This window comes from Chiloscyllium punctatum, chromosome 44, assembly GCF_047496795.1.
Source record: "Chiloscyllium punctatum isolate Juve2018m chromosome 44, sChiPun1.3, whole genome shotgun sequence".
NCBI lineage: Eukaryota > Metazoa > Chordata > Chondrichthyes > Orectolobiformes > Hemiscylliidae > Chiloscyllium > Chiloscyllium punctatum.
The window spans coordinates 4,786,824-4,810,457 of NC_092782.1; the positions used below are offsets into that span (position 1 = coordinate 4,786,824).

Below are 23,634 nucleotides of genomic sequence, written 5' to 3' on the forward strand. Positions count from 1 at the left end.
CCTAACTCACCCTGCAGTGAGACAATTGCATATTATCTTTATATTTGCTTATTCATGTAGGCAGGCAAATTGTCTTTGCTGTGTCTGCTGATCTTTTAGTTAAGTGGACCAAGGTTCCTGAGCTAATGCCAAAGGCCCACCCCTCCGTGCCTTTCGTGAGCACAGTCTGTGCAAAAAATGTTTCTTGGGTAGTGAAATAAACTTGTGCACTTGTATGGAAACATCGTGCCAATTTTTGCACAGGAAGTTTCAACAAGCAGCAATGTCAGAAATGAAAGATAAGTATCAGCTGGAAGATGGGAAAAACATCTCTGGTTTTGGAGTTAGCCGCAGGATCTTTTTAAATCCATCTGAGCATGAAAAACTGAAATGTTATTACTGATACTAATGGTATTAGTAATAACATTAGCATATTTGTTGATGATACTAAGCTGGGTGGCAGGGTGAAATGTGATGAGGATGTTAGGAGATTACAGGGTGACCTGGACAAGTTCAGTGAGTGGTCAGATGCATGGCAGATGCAGTTTAATCTGGATAAATGTATGGTTATTCACTTTTGTGGCAAGAACAGGAAGGCAAATTACTACCTAAATGAAATCAATTTAGGTAAAGGGGCAGTACAGAGAGATCTGGGTGTTCTTGTACACCAGTCAATGAAGGTAAGCATGCAGGTACAGCAGGTAGTGAAGAAGGATGCTAGAAAATTGTTTCTGTTAGGCGAGGAGACTAGGACCCGTGGACACAGCCTTAGAATTAGAGGGGGTCATTTCAGAACGGAAATGCAGAGACATTTCTTCAGCCAGAGAGTGGTGGGCCTGTGGAATTCATTGCCACGGAGTGCAGTGGAAGCCGGGACGCTAAATGTCTTCAAGGCCGAGATTGATAGGTTCTTGTTGTCTAGAGGAATTAAGGGCTACGGGGAGAACGCTGGCAAGTGGAGCTGAAATGCGCATCAGCCATGATTGAATGGCGGAGTGGACTCGATGGGCCGAATGGCCTTACTTCCACTCCTATGTCTTATGGTCTAAGGCTAATAGCATGTTGGCCTTCATAACAAGAGGGGTTGAGCAGAGAGGCAAAGAGATTCTTCTGCAGCTGTACAGGGCCCTGGTGAGACCACACCTGGAGTACTGGAGTTCTGGTCTCCAAATTTGAGGAAAGACATTCTGGCTGTTGAGGGAGTGCAGCGTAGGTTCACGAGGTCAATTCCTGGAATGGCGAGATTACCTTACACTGAAAGACTGGAGCGACTGGGCTTGTATACCCTTGAGTTTAGAAGACTGAGGGGGGATCTGATTGAGACATATAAGATTATTAAAGGATTAGACACTCTGGAGGCAGGAAACATGTTTCCGCTGAGGGGTGAGTCCTGAACCAGAGGACACAGCTTAAAAATACGGGGTAGACCATTTAGGACAGAGATGAGGCGAAACTTCTTCACCCAGAGGGTGGTGGCTGTGTGGAATGCTCTTCCCCAGAGGGCAGTGGAGGCCCAGTCTCTGGATTCATTTAAGAAAGAGTTGGATAGAGCTCTCAAGGATAGTAGAATCATGGGTTATGGAGTTAAGGCAGGAACAGGATACTGATAAAGGATGATCAGCCATGATCATATTGAATGGTGGTGCAGGCTCGAAGGGCAGAATGGCCAACTCCTGCACCTATTGTCTATTGAAAGGTGCTGCAGGAATTTGAGACTGCAACAGCTCATTCAATCCTGCTTTGAAATGTCAATCTTGATGTGTTGAGGTCTTGGATAGATTGAGATCCTTACCATCCAGTTTGAAGCATGACTTGTAATTATGCAATCATGGAATGGCCTGCTTTGGCATTGTAATCATTCAGGTCATCCTGTCTTTGGCTGTCTGCACGGGCAGCTCAGCTGGTGCCACACCAATGTTTTTTTTGCCATAATGCTGCATGTTTTGTCTCTTTCAATAATTTTCTAATTCCATTTTCAAATCCAGGACTGATTCTGTCTCTATCACACTCATGCAATACATTGCAGATCCTAATCATTTGCTACATTTTTAAAAAAAAGATCACCACCTCTGGTTATTTGTCATTCACCTTAAATTTCTGCCATCTGACTAGACCTCCTGATATGAGCACTTTCTTCCTAAACTGCTCAAACACCTCACAATTTTGAATCAAATCTCCTCTGAACCATCTTTTCTCCAAAGACAAAAGCCTAGCTTTGCCCATGTTATCCACGTCACTGAAATCACTCATCCTTGAAACAATTTTGAAAATTATTTTTGCTTCTTGTCCTTCTCAAACGGGGTGCCCAGAATTAAATAGAGGTTAACCATGATATCCTTGCTTTAGCACACTGTTAATATTCATAAAGCCCAATATCTACCAATTTAATTAGTTGCTCTTCCTGCTCTGCCATCTTCAACTATTTGTGCATTTGTATCCCAATTACATTTACTTTAAACTTGTATCCATTCACTTACATTGCCTTTCCCCATTCTTCCCTTCAAAATGATCACTTCACACTTCTCTACATTAAATTTACTTGTCTGCCCACTAGGCTGGTTTATTTATGTCCTCTTGAACTTTCAGTATTCTCCTCAAAGTTCACCATGCTGCCAAGTTTTGTGTCACTTGAAAATTTGGAATTGTGCACTGCTTTCTGACATTTAGGTTCAGTGATGTATATCAGAAAAACAACACCATTTTATTCCATCCTCCAGTCAGAAAACATTTTTTCAGCACTGCAATCTTTACCATGACTTGTGGTTAACCCTTGTATCTATGCTTCCAATGTTTTGTTTATTCCACAGGCTGTAACTTTATTGTCATGTATCGCATAGTCTTCATCCATTGCCTTTTGGAAGGCAACATGCACAACATTGACTGTATTTATTTCATCAACTCTCTCTAACAATTTTTTTTTTAAATCAATCAAGTTAGTTGAACATGATTTGCCCTGAACAAATCCATCTAAGTTTTCCTTAATTAATCTTTTTCTTTTACATCACTTTTTTTTTCCTGAAGAAAACTTTCAAATTTTCCCACCACAGTGATTAAACTGATTTTTTTTTTTGGTGCGGGATCTATCCTTGCAACCTTTGTGAATAAGGCTGTTGCATTTTCAATTCTCTAAACCACTTTCACTGTCCCTGCAACCAGGTTGGAAGATTTCGAGGGAGAATTGGGAGATTGGCATGATCTTAAGGCTTACATACTGAACCATTTTCAGTTATTGTAACAGCATGACATTCCCGTATTCCGAAATCATAAAGACCACCATTAAATGTTCTACTTTCAGACAAGATCTGAATAGAAAAGGCAGCAGTTATACTGTAAAATACCCAGTTTTTAGACTCCCTGAGTTTGACAGTTAACAGACTACATGTGGACTGGCTCATATAAGAAAAACCTCAAAATATTTATATTTTAAAATGGCCCAATTGATGATGACTTCGTGTTATGGTTCCTTGGCATGTCAAGTTTAGGCTACAGGCTTTTAATGTTGTGTAAACTTTATAACTTGGTGATCCTTGGATAATGCCAACAAACCTACATACACTTAATTGCAGTGTTTAATTGATTCGCAAAAGATGATCTAGTTTTTCTGAGAGCGCTATCTCAGGTGGTTTGAATAAAAAATTGAATATGCGAAGTGGTACAAAGGAAATTAAATCTTGCCGTTTACCTAAGCTTTGAATCTTGTTTGCCCAAATAAGCTGTTTGAGCCCAGGTTCCTGAAATCTGAAGCTAGCTGCATTGATTTCAACATCTATCTGTAAAGCTCCTATTTATTTGACACTACATTCTATATAGTGTTATCTAGTTTAAATTGTAAACTTTGTTAATCTATCTTGTATTTCTATATCCACTTTTTAAAATAACTCGTGCTGAATTCAATCAGAATATGGTGGAGAGGGTATCTACACATATACTATGTATAGTTCTTGAATTGGGGGCATTGACTCATAAAAATAGAGAACTTTGTATACTATAAATCAGAAACAAAAACAGAAATTGCTGGAAAAGCTCAGCAGGTCTGGCAGCATCTGTGGAGGGAAACCAGAGTTCATGTTTTGGGTCAAATAAACCTTCCTCAGAACAGTTCTGAGAAAGGGCCACTCGATCCAAAACGTTAATTCTGATTTGTAGCAATGCATTATTACTTCAAAGCCAGCCAGTGACATTCAGAAATAACTTATAGAAATATCTATGCTAAAATTTGGATCTCCTTCCATGTATGATCAAGTCCATGGTGTGTACAATGCATCACACCTTTTTAAAGCAGACTGCCTCTAAGATATTGTCTTAAACAATGTTCTTACACTATTCATGATTAATATATTTCCCTGTTTCTCAGTTTTTGATGGCGACTGGAAAACACTTGTTTTTGAACAATTGTAAATGGTGGCAAGAATTTTATCAAAGTTGTGCCTTTGTCCTCTATTTGGAGAAACTAGATGAAAATGATATTTTAGTTGCATTGTTCAAATTGCTTAACTAAAGTGTCTGCAGAATTATTCATGTATTATTTTTGTTTCTGTTTAAATACATAGTGAGAATTCTGAGTAGGTTTAGACAATTTGTGCCTGTATTTCTCTTCTCCTCTCGGGCCAAAATGATGTGTCAGCTATTCTGAAACTGTCACTCCACCTTCTGAAACACCCCCCTGCCTTTTTTATTTTTCTAAATAACAGTAAATGCAGGCCTAGTCAACCCAGTCTTTCTCCTTGTATTACAAACTTGTTATCCCAAGGGACATCTGGTGAAATTTTGCTGTGCTCCCTCTACAACAATTAAATCCTTTCTTGGGTAAGGAGACCAAAACTGCATACACCACCGAATTGCATCACCTGGATTCACCAAGTCCCTGTACAGTTGCATTATTACTTCCCTGCTTCTTTACTCAAACCTGATAGGAATGAAGGCCTTCCTAACTTGCTGTGCCTGCGTGCTTGCCTTCAGTGACTATGTATGGGACACCCAGGTCCCATTGTGCATCAACTTTTTCCAATCTACCATCATTTAAATAATACTTTCTGCCTGAACTGGAGACATTCATATTTATCAGTTTTACATTGCATGTGTTATGGTCTTGCCCATCCTTCCAAATTTTCTAAATTGTCTGGAAGCTTTTTTACGTCTTCCTCATCAGTCACAGCCCCCACCTAATTTTGCATCTTCAGCAAACTTAGCCATATTACAATTGATTACCTCATTGATATATATTGTGAATAGTGGGGCCCAAGTCCTCAACCATTTGGTACTTCATTTACCTTCAACTTCTACTCCAAAAGCTAACCATTTGTTCTTACTCTATTTCTTGTTTCCTAACCAATTCACAACTAGTATTAAAATATTATCACAATCATGAAAGGAGCAGCAATAGATGGTGGATGCAGTGGTTATACTTTTCTAAAAGTTCTTGGATTCTGGAAATTATTTGAGGATTGGAAAATGGTTCATTTGGCAACTCTATTCAAAAAAGAAGGCAAAAAAATGGATAATTTAAGTGAATTAGCCAAATTTTTAGAATAAATTAAGGAAGTAATAACATAGCTGGAAACTTAATATCTCAAATAATTTTACAGTAATATTAGATTTATAACTTACAATAGAAATTAATGAATTGGAGGAAGGAAGCAAAAGTGCTGTAGCCAAATGTGCAGACAACACAGAAGTGGAGAGCCAAGTTGCGAGAGTATTGCAAACAATTTGAGAGATATTGCTAGGTTAAGTAAGTGGGCAAAAAGTTGATAAATGGTGTATAATGTGGGAAAATGTGAAATTTTCATTTCAGAAAGGAGAACAAAAGAGCAGTATTATTTAATTGGAGAAAGGCTGCAACACAAAAGGGCCATGGGGTACTTAAACACAAAGCTTGTACACAGATGCAGCAGATAGTCAGGCCAATGAAATGTTGCCCCTTGTTTCAGGTGGTTGGTGTATGAGTTGGGAAGTCTTATTGCAACTGCACAAGTTGTTGGTGATACAAATGTGGAGTACTGTGAGCAGATTTGTCCCCTTTTTTAAAAGATATTATTTCATTGAAGGCAATTCAGATTCACAAACATGGAGGTATTGTCTTATGAGCCAAGACTGAATGGGTTGGGACTCGACTGAGAGATGATTCCCCACATGCGAGAGTCTTGGACTGGAGGGCATAGTCTCTGAATAAAGGGATGCCGATTTAAGACTGGATCAGGAGGAATTTCTTCTCTTAAGGTTTTGAATCTTTGGAAGTTCTCACCAGAGTCTTTGTACATATTTTAAGTCTGAGATAGATCCTTGATCAGTCGTGGAATCGAGGGATATGGGGAAAACTCAGGAAAGTGGATGTGAGGAATATCAGATCAACCATAACCATATTATATGGAGGAGCAGGTTTGAGGAGGCAAATTGCCTCCTCTTGTTCCTGTTTTGTATGGTCTTAACCCATGTGCTTCGCATTTGCATACTCAACTCTTAGGGTAGGACTTTGTCAAAAGGTTTCTGAAAATCCAAATACACTGCACCACTCATCAGTTCTGCTGGTTACATTCTCAGAAAAAAAAACTCCAGTAGATTTGTGTAATCCTGTTAATAATTTGTAAGTGTTCTGTCGTCACATTTTTTTTTCTGCAGTATTTTTCCTATTAGTGATGCTGAGGTAGCTGGCCTATAATCCCTCTCTTTCTCCCTCCTTATTTAAATGATGCAGTTACATTTGAAGCACAAGAGAGGAAGAGGTGGAATAGTTAATTAACCTAAACACAAATAAGGAGATGCACTTTCATCATGCATCAGATTAAATAAGTGATGAAATTGTATTTCCCAGGAGTATACCTGAAGTTTAAATTTCTTGGTGTTTTTGCCTTTTTATTTCTGCAGTTCACTGACATCTGATGTTATGAGATTAACAAGTGACACCAAACCAAAGGATAAGGTAATTGAATTTCTGATTTTCGCAATTGGTTAGAGTTACATTGATCTTTCATATTTGAAAGCAGTCACTGGGGCAATAAGAACTCTTGACTAATTATTTCAGGTGAACGTGTCTGATAAATATTTGGAATGTTGTTTAATGTTTTGTTTGTTGTAAAATTATTGTAGTTCTTGTTTTCAAGTTGAAAGTCGCTTCACATGCTTAATTTCTATAAATTGCTCCTTGATGTTGAAGCAGGAATGCAATTGTTTGCTGATATAAATAGTGGATGGCTGAATTAAATTCACACTGCCCAGTTGGTTGAAAACTACCCTCTGCTTGTTTCTTCTTTCTTTATTAAAAATTGCGTTTAAATAATCAATCCTATTCTGCTAAACATTAATGGTGAAGAATGTATTACAATTGTAAATGTTTCTGCACATTATCGTACAGGCACGAAGAAGGACAGCTACACAAATGGAATTGCTTTATGCAGACAGTAGTGATTCTGCCTCAGATATTGTTGCAGGAGATGTTGCTATGCCTGTGCCATTAATGCCTGTTGCAGAGGTACAAGAAATCGAAAAAGAAACTGGAACGACTTTGTCAGCTAATACTGCTGCAGCTAGAGAAAAAGAGATAATTCCATCACCATCTGGCTTGCCTCTTAGAGTTGGCAGTAGCATGTAAGTTCTGCATGCTATGCACTAATTACCTCAGCTTGTTGCATGATGCTGCATTGGTTTGATGCATTTTTCTGTCTTTTAATCCTTAATTCTGATATTAAATCAATGTATTGAGCATGAAATAAATGTTCAGCATGTGTTTCGAGACTTAAAAATATTTTCAAGGAAGGATTTGTGCAAAAAAGTTTAACAGACTGTAAAAGCCAGTACTCAGAAATTATTATAAAGTATTCAAATTCATGAAAGCCCTTTAGCGTAAGAACCTTAATTTATAGATATTGTCAGATCAACCTATTCAGAGGTGTTATTACATACCTCTGGAGCAGTTGGACTTGAACCTGGGCATCCTGGCAGAGGTAGGGCAAATTCATTATATGGTTATAAATTAGACTTATATTGGGGCTTGCAAAATAAATGGAATGGATAGCAAAATGAGTAATAGAGCCATTGTCCCTTTCTATTACCATCCCTTTCATATAAAGCTATTCAATATTAGGAAGTTTGATGCTCCGAACCAAAATATTTGCCATTTTGAGTACCCATTATTAGCGCTCTAAGTAACTGTCATATGTGGTTTTACTTTAGAGTTCACTAAATTACTCAGTAAAAGTTTTCCTGATCTATCATCTAACTACTCCGATTCATTGTCACTTTTTTTTGTCCTTCGCGTACATCTGCTTTTCAAAAGAAAACCGGAAAAGTACTTCAATATTTCTGCTGTCTCTTGATTCTGCATGAGATTTTTTCATTCTTAATTTTATTAATGATAACGATAATCCTTTATTCATCTGCCAGCCTGTTCTTGCATGAATTCTGATCTTCACTTCTCTTCTGTATTTTCTGTGTTCTGATTAATTATCTTTTTTTTGTTATTAGATGTCAGTTTGTCAAATGCTACTGTTAAGAAAATTCAAATAGAATGAAATTATTATCCAAGGAACTCCAGTCTTTCCCATGCCACTTTCACTGATAGGGTGGGTCCATGCTGAGTATGGACCCTTATCTCTTCTTGTCTGAACAGTTCCCATCATTGGTTTACTCTTCCCTGTTGATTCTTTTATTAGCTATTACTCTATTTAAATTTGAGGTATGCGTTCTTATCCCTATCCTGCCTCACTTAGTTCTGCTCCAAAAATAATCTCTTGTTTGTAATTGCTTTCAAGGGAACCTTTATTTGAATTCTTTGTTTATAAAACAAAATCCTAATTCCTTGAAATTTGTATAACTTTGTTCATGTAATTCACCAAATGTTCTTGAACTGGACTCATTCTGTCAAGACCAGTTAGTGTTCCCTAACTCATCCATTGATAACTATAGCTCCTTGAACCCTCCTTTTAAACAAGGTCTGCACTACTGTTAATCTAGTTTCATGACAGAGTCTTCTAGTTAATTCATTGTTAACTAATTATATAAAGCTGGGGTCTAAGTTTTATTCTTCGACAATAATCAGGCTTAGCTTCTTAAAACAATACTTAATCTTTCATAAATATATGAAAAGTAAAATTACAAATTATCTGATCTGGTATTTGTATATTAGTGCTTTATAAAATAACTTTCTGAAACAACATGAAATTGTCTAATGTTGTGGTTTAAGGAAACTGGTTGTGAAGATAATTAAAAATTTCAATCGTTAATTTAAAATTTGAAATTTTTAGATTTTAAATTTAATGTTAGAATTTTTAAAATTTCTTTTGGTATGTGAGCTTCACTGGCTGGGCCAGAATTTATTGCGGATCCCTAGTTGACTTAGAGAAGGTGGGAGTGAGCTGTTGTCTTGAACTGCTGTACGTACACCAATAGAGAGAGTGCTAAGGTCTTGACTCAATGACAATGAAGCATTGGCAGTATATTTCTATGCAGGAATGGTGAGTGGTTTGAAGGGGAACATATTTGTGGATCATGTATTTGGAAGATGCTTCCCAAGGAATCTTGGTGAACTTCTACGCAGCATCTTGTGTGTGCTCCACCCTGGTGGTGGTGGTGGAGGCTGCGGTGAATGTGGACATGGTGCCAATCAGATGGGCTGCTTTGTCATGGATAGTGTCAAGCTTCTGAGACTTTTTAGGCAGTTCGATACAATTGAGTGGCTTGCCAGACCATTTCAGAGAGCATTTAAAAGGGAGCCACATTTTATGTTGGTCAAGAATCAATCACATGTAGCCGAACCAGATTTTGGGCCAGATCTCATGAGGCTTTTAATTTAAGATTCTCTTTTGTGTTACAATTTTTAAATTGGTTCAATTGTGTCCATTTCCAAAATGTTACATTTTGCATTTCACAAAACCCAAAATTCTACAATATAATTTTAGTCAAAGGAAAATGTCAAAACTAGAATGTTTTAATTTAGCAAATAAAAACTTTGATACTAACATACTGTGCCTTTATTCAAGCAATATATCCAGTGTGCAATAACTTAATACTTCACCTGTTATTCTATTTGGTCTTAATCTTTTACTGGGAGCAAATTGCATTTGGCTTAGGTTATGTAGCATTAAGTGCATGTGCTACTTTGAAAAATAACAAACACAACCTGGCTTCATCGTGGGGAACTTATGGGCTTTGGATAGTCTGCTTGTAGATATCAGCTCAAGATGCAGTTTTAAGAGGCAGAGGCTGGTGGTGAAGGGCAGTGGGCAGCTTTGCAATATTATAATGTTTGCAAAACCTGGTCTGTTGAGTAAATGTATGGAAATTATCGCTAATCCTGGGACATGACGTGCAGTTTTTGACTTGGAACAAAATTACAGGTAAAAAAAAGCCTTTACCAATTTTTTTTTCTTACAACAAAGCATGCCATGTAGTGCACTAATACCTAATTGAAGACCTTGTAGATGAGTAACAAGCAAATATTAATTAACTTTTTATGCATTCGGTTTAACCAATGATCAGATGGATGTTTTGAAACAAGGCAACAATGCTGTATGTTAATGGATCATCTGAATTCATTTAGAGTCAGAGTTATATTGATTTTGACTTTTCTGCCCAAGTTCATTTCCTGATGGGTTTTGTAATCACCCTTGGGTGTTATATTTTGTAACAAACGTACTGTTGGTTCTAGATCTAGACCGTCACCATCATCATCCTCATCAGAAAAGAAAATACCTGAACCTTCACCATTATCCAGAAGGAAGTTATATGACAGAGGCAACTTGGCAGGAGAGAAAATGAAAGTTAAAGAACAAAAAATGTAAGAAATTTTTCATTCCAGACCAATGAATTTAGTAGCCAATATTTATATACTGAGTAGCACAAATGTACGTCTATGCTTTTGATCTTTGTTTTCTTTTCAGTTTATGAACATAGAAGTGTTTTGTTTTCCCATTTGTGCAAAATGCAACTAAGAGAAAAGCTGCACTTGCTTAAATTAGATAACTGGTAACTTGAATTAATTTAGTTCAGTTAATGCTTTATTTGAATAAGTTGTACAAGAATAATGAAGTATTTGGCTGAGAGATGTAGATGTCAGACAGTTCAGGTGAAGTTTAATTATACACCTCCAACAAAGTGAAGACCTTTGAAGCCTTATGGAAGTACAGTTTTTATTTACTGTAAATATGGATTTTAATTTATTGAAAATATGGCATGCATAAAGTGGTTTGTCATTGTTCTTTTGTCGTACAAACACTACTACCTTTTCATTGTTGCCAAATCTTGGACTGAATTGTACTTTCTACTCCAGGCTTGTAAATCTGAGGTTTAATTAGACGTGTCACCTGTCTGAGTTGGATTTGATAGCTTTAGTTATTTAGTATTGCTCCCAAAGCTGAGTGTGTGCTCACTGGCAATGTTAACTGAGAGTTGCTTGGTGGGAGATTAAAAATCATAAGTTCTTGTGAGAGAGCAAATTTAGCAAGAATGTTTTAACTATAATCACTAGATATTGTGAATAGTTATGCTGCACTTTGAAGGAATAGGAGCAGTAGACTATTTGACCTGTTTAGCCTCTTCTACCATTTAATATGATCATAGCTGACCAAACTTTGCCTTCCTGCCTGATCTCTACAAGAGACCAGAAACTTATCTATTAAACTCACTAGAGGCATTCCGTGATGAAATATTCACAACCTTCTTGGGTAGAAAATTCCATAAGGTCACATCATTGGAATGAAATAGTTTCTCCTCATATCAACCCTAAATGATTATCCCTTCATCCCAAGATTGTGCCCCAATGTTTTGGATTCCTTGGCCATCACAAACAATCTCTGATTACCCTGTCAAGCCCTATAGAATCTTGAATGACTCAATGAGACCGCCTGTCATTCTTCTCAAATTCTAGCAAATAAAAGCCCAACTTATTCACTCTGTTGTCATAGAAATGCCACCTCATCTATGGAACAATTTAGTCAGTCTTCACTGTGTAACCTGCTCTCTGAAATGGTCTGGTAGTAGTGTTTGTACGACAAAAGAACAATGACAAACCACTTTATGCATGCCATATTTTCAATAAATTAAAATCCATATTCTTTTATAAACGCGAAGACCAAACTGCACGCATTATTCCTGGTGTGGTCTCAGCCTGTACAAATTTAGCAAGGCTTCTTTATTTGTGTAATTCAGTGTTCTGAAATTAAGCCAACATGCCATCCACTTTCCAAATTTTGTTCACCTGCAATCTTGAACAAGAACATGCAAGCTTCTTTAAACATCAATACTTGCAAACTTCACACATTTAAGAAAGAAATCTGTTTTTCCATTCGTATGACCAAAATTAAAAACTTCACACTTCCTTGTATTATAATCCATATGTCAACACCTTGTCCACTCACTTAACGTGTCTATCTCTTTGTAGCCTCTCTGTCCTCTTCCAAGCTTGCACTTCTGCTTCACTTTGCGCCTTCAGCAAATGTTGATACCTCACTTTCTCTCCATACCAAGTCATTAATATAGATTATGAATAACACAATGAGGTTAAGCATTTGTAGCACTCCACCGTTCACTCCCAGTTAATTTGAAAATGCTCTGTTTATGATCACTGAGTTTCATGTTCATTAACCAATCCTCTATCCATGCTTGTGTTATTCCCACTCCATAATCTTACCTTTTTAAATTGTTCATCTGGCATCTTATTGAATACTTTTGGGAATACAGGTACACTGCAGCAACTGGTTCCATTGTTGTCAACCTGACTAATTGCATCCTCAAATTCTCTCTCAAATTGGTCAACAAGGATTCTTTATAGTAAAATAATGTTGTTCTAAATAATGCCATGCATTTCTCAATGTATTGTTACACATTTCCTGGGGATTATTGGATTTTGGTCCCTTACATTTCTCAGCTGCTTGGTCAAGACCTTCTCAAGGTCAGAGGTGGGCATGTTCAATGATGACTGCACAATGTTCAGTAGCAGTCATACACTTCCACTACTGAAGTACTCCATGTCCATATAAAACAAAACCTGGACTACGTCTAGACTTGGGCTAATAAATGGCAAAAACGTCGTGCCACACAGGTGGCAGGCAATTACAGTCTGCAGCAAGAGAGAACATAACCCCTGTCCCTTGAAACTCAATGACATTGCCATTACTGAATTCCCACTATCAAAATCCTGGGGTGTCACCATGACCAGACCATTGAAATGGACCAACCATATTAACACTGTGGCTATAAATGCAAATCAGGAGCTAGGATTCTGCAGTGAATAATTCACCTCCTGTCCCCCCCTAGTCCCTTCACCAAGGAGCAGACATAAGTAAGAAGTGTGACGGAATATTCTTTACTTGCTGGATGGGTACAGTTCCAATAACAGTTGAGATATTTAAACATCATCCAGACCATAACATGCTTATTGGTACCCTAACTGCAAACTTTAATGTTCATTTACTTCATTATTAACAACCTAGAAAGGTAAATTTGAAGAAGAGTGCCAACTCCATGGAATTGGTTTGGCCATAAACATATTAACTAATTGGCTGTGTCTGCAAGCTCCATTCTTCTGCGGATAAACCTTTTCTTAGGCTTACATCCCAAGCATAGCCAGTCAGCTGTGTTGGGTGGGTCACATTTACTACATACCTGACTCAAGACTTCCAGAACAAGCTCACTGTTCTGATCTTCACTGTAGCAAGCAATTATCAGAAGGGCAAAAGCCCAAAACTGCCTCAGTTAAAGAAACTGCATCTGTGAAGGTGCAAGCCATTCCAAGCACTTCCAGATGGAGGCTAAGCAGGAACAGCAGAAAGTGTGTACCAAAACCTGAACATCTCAACCACCAGTTTCAGCAAAGAGCAACAAATGGAGCTGTTGGAAGGTTAGCAGATGGGGTATTTGCTTATCTGATCATCTCCGGTTCCATACTGCCAGACAGTCATCTGTGGTTCTAAGGGGCCATCACAACAGTGTGTACCATCTACACGATGCACTTCACTAATTCACTAAAGCTTCACTGACAGCACATTTCGAACTCTGTGACTTCATCACTCAAAAGGACAAAGGAGCAGATCCATGAAACACCACCAGCAAGTTCTTCTTCGAGTCACACATCATTCTGATTTAGGATTATATTGCCATTGCTTTACTATTATTGGGTCAAATTCCTGATACAGAGGAATATCGATTATCTGAAGATGGGCGGGCACGACTTCATACGGCTAATAGATTATTCGGTTAATTGATTTAAATGCCTTTCCTCTGGCGCTTGGAGTTTTTAAAATCTGCTCCCCATTCAGGAGACTGCAGCAGCACACCACGCACAAGCCCCCGCCCCTGTGCCCCCTAACCCCATCCAACACTGCACCCCCCCCCATCCACCCCTGCTCCCTCTCTGGGACAGCCGATTGGGACACCGCGCGCGCACGCACACACACACACACACACACATCTTTTCAGTGCAACATTTTAACAGGTTTTGCCTTTACCCTGTACAGGACAATGTTGGAGAGATTGTCTAGGGATGGGGGGTTGGGAGGGGGGTTAGGGTACACCCCTTTGTAGATTTCCTGGGAAAATGTGGAAGGAGAGAGACAGTGGGACGTCAGTCATTTGGAGATGGCGCATGTTTAATCATTGTAAACAAAAGATGCAATCAGTCTTGGAAACACATCTTTGATGTAATGTTTCTATGAGAACCTCAAGATCTTCTTCAGATAATCTGATGTTCGGATAATTGATATTTGGATAATCAAGGTTTCTCTGTATTTCCTTCATAACAGCATTGTAGGTGTTCTGACATACTTGAATCACCTTTTATAGACTCTTATAAGCTTGTTTAATAGCTTTCATACAGAAGCGAATAATCAGTTGACATTTACTGTTTGTTCAGTTGTGATAACACGTGTGTTTTTGTGTTCTTTGGAGGAATAGGAATGGGGGAGGAGAATGGGAAATGGCCTAGGAAATTAGCAGGTCGTTTTTGTGGAATAATCGAGATATATTTATTCTTGTGTGTTTTATCCCTATTGTTTTACACAAGAAATTCATTCTGTGTTTTGCCTTAATTGTAAGCAGTAAACTCCACAATATGCACTTAAAATAATGTGAAAATGCTGGTTATACAGGGGTTATTATGATTGTCATTGTAGTCAACTAATTATCTCATAACACTTGTTAAATATATCCAAATCAGATATGCTAAAGGTGCATTTTGTTTTAGTTTCTCAGTAATCTGCCCTGCTTCTAGGTACTTGAAACAAAGCTCAACAGGATAAAACCTACCTCCCACCATACAGAGCCACTTCAATTTTTTTATTAGACAAACCAATTTTTAACCGACTAAGTATGATGCAGAGCAATGCCAAATAATGATCAAACTTGCTGAGTTTATGATAAGCCAATTAATGCCCAGTCATGTGTTGTATTTCTCATCACCATTTCCCAAAAATAAATTTTTAAATTTTAAAATTTTCCAGTGGTGACGAATGTCCAACAATCTGTTATAATCTTTTGTGTTTATGTAATTATGTATTGTGATAGAATGCAATAGCTTTTTGAATCTACTAAGGGGAAAAGGAGTCAAGGCATTAAATATACAAAATAACAATATTGTTGCATGAATGTAATGGTTCTTCTGTCCATGTGGAATTCCAAAATGTTTTCCCTGTGGGGTCACTCATATGAAAATAAGTGTGGCAGCTGGTTTGCATGCAGTAAAGTCCTCCAAACAGAAATGGATGAGTGAATTACCAGGTAATCATCATACACGGATGATTGAGGGAGAAATTATAGAATTTACTGTCCTTTTTCAAATAGTGTCCCTCGGAATGTTGTATTATTCCGAGGCAGATTCATCTCTCAATTTCATAATTCTAGAAGACAGAGTCTCTCAGTATAACACCATCTCAGTGCTTTAGTAATTTATTCCTAAGTATGTCAAATGTAGAGGTTTCCTCTTTCTATCCTGTTTGAATTTTACAGAAATGTCTAGAGTTAAAATGACTTCAACACTACAGTTGCCACAAAAGCAATTTGATAAGGTGAAATCAAACCAAAAATTATTTTGCATGGAGATTCAGAGCAGATCATTTAAGGCCATCAGTAACAGTAGCAGCAATATATTTCACAAAAAACTGTAACATAATGGTTTAATATATCCCTCATTCCAGCAGTAACTTTAAACAAGGGGACCAACCATAATTTAATGGGGACAATAGGACATCACTGTTGAGACTGTCACTTTTTTTTCCCTTTTGGATTTCTCTAATTTTGTTTGAAACTGAGATGAAGTTGAAGATCAAACTTTGAACAGTAGCTTGTCTCTTAAAAAAATAAGAATTTTATGTTTATATATGGACACTAGTCTGGAAAGATAATTGTAACTTAATTATCTAAGAGCACAGCAGTCATTCCAGCACTCGGATGTGCTATGTTCAAGGACTGGCAGCTGGTTAGATGTTTCATTGGCCAACCACTGAAAATGTTGAAAATTGAACTGGTTTTGGCTGGGATTTTTGGCAGAGGGTTGTGTGATGGAAAACTGCTGGAATAGAAACGTAAGTTTTGAGTTTTTCTCTCTAGTTCTCTAATACGTTAAAGAACTGTTTAATAAGTGAAAATTCCTCAGAGCCTACTGGAGGTTGTTTACATTGACTGATGACTTCAGAATTTAGTTAAGATATAATTCTGCGTTCTTGTAAATTAACAAATCATTCAAGTATTGCATAAAGGCCTGGTATTCTTCATTGAAACAATTGTTGAACTGGCAAATTACAAAACTTTTTCTTAATTCATCCCTTAGCTGTGTGTGTTTGTGCATGCTTGCGTGCGTGCATGTGTAGGTGTGTGTCAGAGGGAGCAGGTTATGATTAAATAAGATTGGGTTTAAAATATAGGTATTCACTGGGTTAAATTGTTTATCTTTGCTCTATTAAAGTAACATTAATGTATTAATTTCTTTAAAGTTATGAACTTTGTATCTGCTATGTTACTCTTCAAGTCTGGTTGGGGACACTTCAGCAATTTTGAGAGTCATTGAATGTTTTCATTTCACTGTGTTGTGAGTCTAGCGTTAGCCAGTCTGTGTTAGTCTGGCATGCTGCCCATGTCATACACAGCCATGTCAGAAACAGCCCCACGCATACCTAAAAATAAGTGCCAACATAGTCAAGTTAGAGTACTATTGCAGTATATGCATGCAAAAGTATGGGAGCAGCATTGTATAGAATGAGGTAAGCAATCCCAAAACCAACAGATCAGATTAAAACTTTGCATCTCTGCCACATTCAGATGTAAATAATGGTCGGCAGATAAGCAAATATTTAAACAGACTTTTAAAATGGAAGGAAAAAGTGAGGGCTGCAGATGCTGGAGATCAGAACTTAAAAATGTGTTGCTGGAAAAGATCAGCAGGTCAGGCAGCATCAAAGGAGGAGGAGAATCAACATTTCGGGCATAAGCCCTTCTTCAGGAATGTCGAAACGTTGATTCTCCTGTTAAAATGGGAAACCAACTGTCTGACCATTGACTTGAGTCATGTTATCATAGATGAATATGTCTCACTCTCCTATTGTCAGTTTTTCTTTTGAACCTTCCGTGTGCCAGGCATTCTTCTCATATTCCTCTTTCTGTTTCTCACATCCTCTTTTCCTCCCCCATATGAAATCAATCTTGCCAAGGTTCCACACCTTGGTCATCATTCTAACTGTGCTGCTTTTTTAGCATCGGTCTTTCCTTTGCTAGGACATTGCAAAATGTGACTGAAGTGCCGCTGCAGGCTTTAATGTGCTTCGAGGTGATGGAAAAGCATATCTCTCCTAACTATGCTTTTTCAGGGTTCTCTGAAAGGGTTCCATTGACCCTTTTTCTAAAGAGGCTGTAAGGCATGGGCCCTGTCTTTTTGTAGATAAATGAGAGTGACTTTTAAAATGGACCGTACTGCTTAGTTTATCTTCCGAAAGTATTATCGTGAGCAAAGGCCAAGATAATTCCAAGAGATTGAAAAAAAATGTTTGAAATGCTGTCAAATTCCCAGAGCACTCTGCCTGCAGGCATTTGACCAGTTGAGCCCAAAAGAGCCTAAAGCTCCACTATAATGTTTGATATTCAAATCTGAAGCTAATATTTTGATGTGATATGGAATATAGTGCCTTTATATTCAGAACAGAGACTTGTTGAGATACTGTATATTTTCAAAAAGTCACTTGGATTCCAATCCATGTTTGAGTTGTCCAGAATTTTTCTGTGCATGTTGGATTTGTTCGGTGTTGATTCAGAATCACCTTTGAATCATCCCTAGTTACAATGAACATTCGATAATGCTTTTATACCAGAGCTTTACATTTCGATTTTAAGGAGTTAAGCAATCATTCAGGTTTCTTGATAGAATAAGTTTGTGGAATATTCAGTCATGCATCTGTAAATCAGAAAGCCAGTTAATCGGTTGCAATTTCAGGTAGCATTAGGAATTGAACAAAATCATAGATTAGATTACTTACAGTGTGGAAACAGGCCCTTCGGCCCAACAAGTCCACACCGCCCCGCCGAAGCGCAACCCACCCATACCCCTACATCTACCCCTTACCTAACACTACGGGCAATTTAGCATGGCCAATCCACCTGACCTGCACATCTTTGGACTGTGGGAGGAAACCAGAGCACCCGGAGGAAACCCACGCAGACACTGGGAGAACGTGCAAACTCCACAGCCTGAGGCGGGAATTGAACCCGGGTCTCTGGCGCTGTGAGGCAGCAGTGCTAGGCGCTGTGAGGCAGCAGTGCTAACCACTGTGACACCGTGCCGCCCGCATACTTTTGCTAGAACCTGCAACTTGCAGAGGCTGAGAGTAAAAAGCACCTGCAAAAGTTGTTGTGCTACTCCAATACATAAATATATGATAGAAAAATGTAGCTATGGCAAACTGTCAGAGTTTCAGTGCATGTCTGCACAACGACAAAAGGCAATAAAAATGATGCAACTCTGATAAGGTAAGTTTTGACAGTTTGTTTCCTTCAAAATTTCCTCCTAATTTCTTTTCACTCCCATGGATCTCAGATCTATAGATATTAAATTCTGTTGCAATTAAAGTGAAATATATGTATTAGTGAAGGATGGATATATCGGTGTATCTAAAGTAACATTTGAGTGCTAATGCTGCCAGCCCAGCTGCTACATTTTAGTTATTGTGCAGACTTTAATAACAAATTTCCTGTGTCTTCACAATTCTGTCACTGTTTTATTGTAGGTCAGATGAAAGTGATTCCTCTCTTTCGGAGGTACAAAGGTACACTGTATAACTTGTTGCTCACCATTCAGCAGTTTCTGTTTTAGCGTTCATTGCTTCTAATATTTCCTGCATGCTCATGGTGCCCCTCAACTGCCATTATTGGGGTTAACTGGAACGTACTGAAATGCTAACTGGTGTTCTTGGGGAATTGGGTATTTTTGATTTTTATTTTAAAACTAGTTCTCTTGCTTGTTTTATTTAGATGATTATCCTGCTTTTTGATGCATGTTAGTTTTGTTTGCTGCGTTTGTGTGCAATGTGATTATTGGAAAGCAGTGGTGGTTGAAAAATAACTCTTCCTCTTCCCTTTTTTTTCCTGGTGTTGAGGCTTTTCCTCTGTTCAGTAAAAGGAGTCTATACTCAAATCGTTATACGTAGTGCATGTTTTATTGATTAATTTTAATGAAAAGAAAAATATGCTAGTGACATTATCAGTGTGTTTTTAAAAATGTTCTGTTCAAAATATGCAGTTCTTAAGTGTCAAGATGATCTGCTCTGAAGAGTCAACTTCTCTGTACCAAGTGTTTTTGGCTTGTATTACTTTATCATTGTTGGTTTAAGACTATGTCCATACATAATTTGAAAATATCATCTTTCTTTCTGTTGGTAAAATGACTAGCCAGTTCTCAGGCATGGCATTTTCACTTACTTATCGCATAGCCATCACTAATCTACAAGATAAGTAAAAGTGACATGCAAGGGAATTGACAGGTGTTTGCTTAAAATATTTTCCTACTAATAAAATTATATTTTAACATGAACTACATCCTTTGAGAAAACTAAGGTGGTGAGGGAAGGATGAGAAAATAATTTGACTTTGATTTTTGTCAAGGTGAATGGATCATCTTGATCATAAAATGTCAATCAATTTGTGAAAGGAAAGCAAAGAGATAATGAAGAGTAATTGGTCATGCTTCTTAATTTATACCTTCAGAATTCTGGCCTATACACTTTTCGAAAACTCCCAGAAAATTGCCAAATAAAAAAGCAATTGTTTGACCTTCAGTAATATAAATTTTACTCATTAGTTGTCATGTTTGCAGTGTTGCAGAACAATAGAACTAATTCCAAAACTTGACCATAATGGATAATATAGTGCAGTCCAAGACCATTTCCTTCATAACTTAACAATAAATGTAAACAGTGCGGGTTTTTCCTTAATCTATCCTGTTGTTTGTCCTGTAATTATCTAGTTAACTATTTTATTGTTCATAGTCAACCAATTTTATTGCTATTCTTTCCACAGAGGAATAATTAACCTGTTTCCTAGTTCAAAAGGTAGCAGGAGTGCACCTCTTCACTGCAATCATATAGCTGAAGGACACAACAAAGCAGTGCTATGCCTGGATGCAACAGACGATCTCCTTTTTACTGGAGCAAAAGGTGAGAGAGTTTTCTTCCAGCTGTTGAGAGAAAATAACTGCACAAAATTCAGAGCCTCAGGGTTATTTCCCTCATTTCAGATCAAAAAAAGTTGGCTGCATTAAAGATTAAAAACCATGGATGTAAGTTCGCTCGCTGAGCTGGAAGGTTTGTTTTCAGATGTTTCATCACCAGACTAGGTAACATCATCAGTGAGCGATGGTGTTAGTGACCCACTTTCTATTTGTGTTTAGGTTTCCTTATGTTGGCGATGTAATTTCCTGTGGCAGTGATTACCTGTACCTTTCCTCAGAGGGTAGTAAATGGGGTCCAAATCAGTTGGGGGGTGGTGGGGAGTGGTGGATTGTGTGTGTGTTAGAGTTCCGGATAGACATCCCTGCTTGTGCGTGCCTCTGTTTGGCTTGTCCTAGGATGGATGTGTTGTCCCAGTTCAAGTGGTGTCCTTCCTCATCTTACCACCCTCTGATAAAAAGAATAATAAATGGCATTACCGACCCAAGGAAACTTAAACACATAAATGGAAAGCGGGTCATTAACTCCACTGGGTGCTCACATTGTGTTGCCTGGTATGGTGATGAAATGTTTGAAAATGAACCTTCCAAATCAGCAAGCAAACTTACATCCAGAACCTCAACCTGAGCTACAAATCTTCTCAAAACTCATTAAAAACCATAGAATGTATCCCATACCTGCCATCACTTTTATGCTCCTGGATAGTGTGACACGTAAGTATTCTTCTCTTGTGAAGTGGGACCTTTGATTACTATTTAAATTGTGCTCAAAAATAGCTCCTTGGGACCCTGATGCAAATCATCAAGTGATACATCCAGAATTCAGGATACCTGACGATGCAAGAGTCAGGATCTGCCAAATTAAAAAGTGTTTTTACGCACAGATCCCATTGTCTTATGCTCTTCCTCCAATTGCCATTCAGTGAGATCATGACTGATCTGATGATCCTCAGCTTCACTTTCTTACCTTTTCCCCTATTACCCTTGATTTTTCTTGTGCTTAAAAATCTGTGTCTGTCAGCTGTGAATATATTTAATGGCCCAACCTTGACCACCCCTCCTCTGTGGTAAAGAATTCCACCACCATCAGAATAATTTGCTCATTATCTGTGCTAAATGTGTGACCTCTTCTTCTGAGATTATGCCCGCTGGTTCAAGGGGAAACAACCTTTTTGCATCTACCCCTAACAATTTTGTAAAATGTAATCTCTGAGTCAGGAAATGATTTAGCTCTGCAAAATTATGCAGAATGTTTTCAATTGTGTAAGCAGGCAGCTTGTTCCATAGGTCTATTATCTGGCAAAAGACAGGGGTAATTGTAGCCAAACGTTACCTTAGCATAATATATACCTGTTGGTACACCCACTGCTGATAGGAAGCAAGTTCCAGGATTTTGGCCCAATGACAATGAAGACACAACAAGTTCCAAGTCAGTACGATGTGTGACTTGAAGGGGAGCTTGCAGGTGGTGGTGTATCCATCCACCTTCCATCCTTGTCCTACCTGTAGTAGAGGTTGTATTTGATAGATGCAGTCATAGAGTCACAGAGTCACATCCTTCAGTCCAACTCATCCATGCCAACCAGATATTCTACATTAATCTAGTCCCATTTACCAGCCCTTGGCCCATATCCCTCTACCCATCCAGATGCCTTTTTAAATGTTTCAATTGTTCCAGGCTCCTCCAGTTCCTCTGGCAGCTCATTCCATACATGCACCACCCTCTTTGTGAAAACGTTATCCCTTCGATCCATTCTAAATTTTTCTCCCCTCACCTCGGAAGTGTTGATACAGTGCAATTTGTAAATAGTCCATGCCTTTGCCACTATGTATTTGTGTTGAAGAGAGTGATTGCTGAAGGTAGTGAATGAACTGATGATTCTGAATCAATAACATGATTTTGGTTTTTTAACCATAATCTTTACTATTGCTTTAAGTATTCCGGTTGAGATCAGTCTTGCAGACTGTGTGTATCAGGGTCTTGTTCATTGATCCTAAATCTGACTCTACTTTTGTGTGTACGGGGAGCAGGAAGGTGGCCATTTGAGCATTAGCTCTTCACCTCCCCCTCCCCTCCATCCAAGGCCCCAAAGGATCCTTCCATATCTGAGGTTTACCTATACTTCCACACATGTCATCTATTGTATCGGTTGCTCTCGATGCAGTCTTCTCTGCATTGGGGTGACAGGACGCCAGCTTGCGGAACGTTTCAGAGAACATCTGAGTCACATGCACTAAACAACTCCACCACCTTGTGGCTGAACACTTTAACTCCCCCCCCAACTCCGCCAAGGACGCGCAAGTCCTGGGACTCCTCCACCACCAAACTCTAGCCACCCAATGCCTGGAGGAAGAACACCTCATTTTCCACCTTGATCCTCCAACCACATGGGATCAATGTCGATTTCACCAGCTTCTTCATTTCCCCTCCCCCGCCTTATCCCAGATCCAGCCTTTCAGCTCAGCACCACCCTCTTGAACTGTCCTACCAGTCCATCTTCCTTCCCAACTATCTGCTCCACCCTCCTATCCAACCTATCACCATCACCCTCCACATTAATATACCTATTGTATTTCCAGCTACCTTCCCTGTGCCCCTCGCATTGATCTCTCAGCCCCCCTTGGGCCACCCCCTCATTCCTGATGAAGACCTCATGCTCAAAATGTCGACGCTCCTGCTGTTTGGATGCTGCCTAACCAGCTTACTTTTCCAGCACCACACTTATCTGTAGTCCTCACTTTCTCCCTGTTCTTTGCTTGCTTCTTCGCACACAAAAAGAATACATTAACTGATGGATTATAAAAACTGAAAATACTTAGCTGTTCATGCAATGATTGTGGAGGGACAGAGTTAACATGTCAAGTCTTTGACCATCCAAACATATGAAGTATTACCCCAGTTTCTCTTTCCATGACACTGTCTGACCTGTTGAGTGTTTCCAGAATCTGCAGTACTTTGCTTTTGTGCTTGATTTTCTGTATGCCTTTTGTGACCTGAAAGGAGAATTTGCTTTAGGCATCTG

The 23,634-nt window shown here is 38.5% G+C and overlaps 1 protein-coding gene across 4 annotated transcripts in view; it reads left to right on the plus strand.

Moving 5' to 3' along the window:
- Window positions 1–23,634, plus strand: part of kif21a (kinesin family member 21A) — a 158,612-nt gene that overhangs the window by 126,609 nt on the left and 8,369 nt on the right. For 3 of the 4 annotated variants that reach the window (XM_072562125.1, XM_072562126.1, XM_072562128.1), the window contains 5 exons: window positions 6,844–6,898; window positions 7,331–7,563; window positions 10,622–10,750; window positions 19,176–19,214; window positions 20,464–20,600. In XM_072562125.1, the coding sequence (XP_072418226.1) occupies window positions 6,844–6,898; window positions 7,331–7,563; window positions 10,622–10,750; window positions 19,176–19,214; window positions 20,464–20,600 (593 nt within the window). The remainder of the gene's footprint in view (window positions 1–6,843; window positions 6,899–7,330; window positions 7,564–10,621; window positions 10,751–19,175; window positions 19,215–20,463; window positions 20,601–23,634) is intronic. The other variant, XM_072562127.1, reaches the window with a different exon arrangement.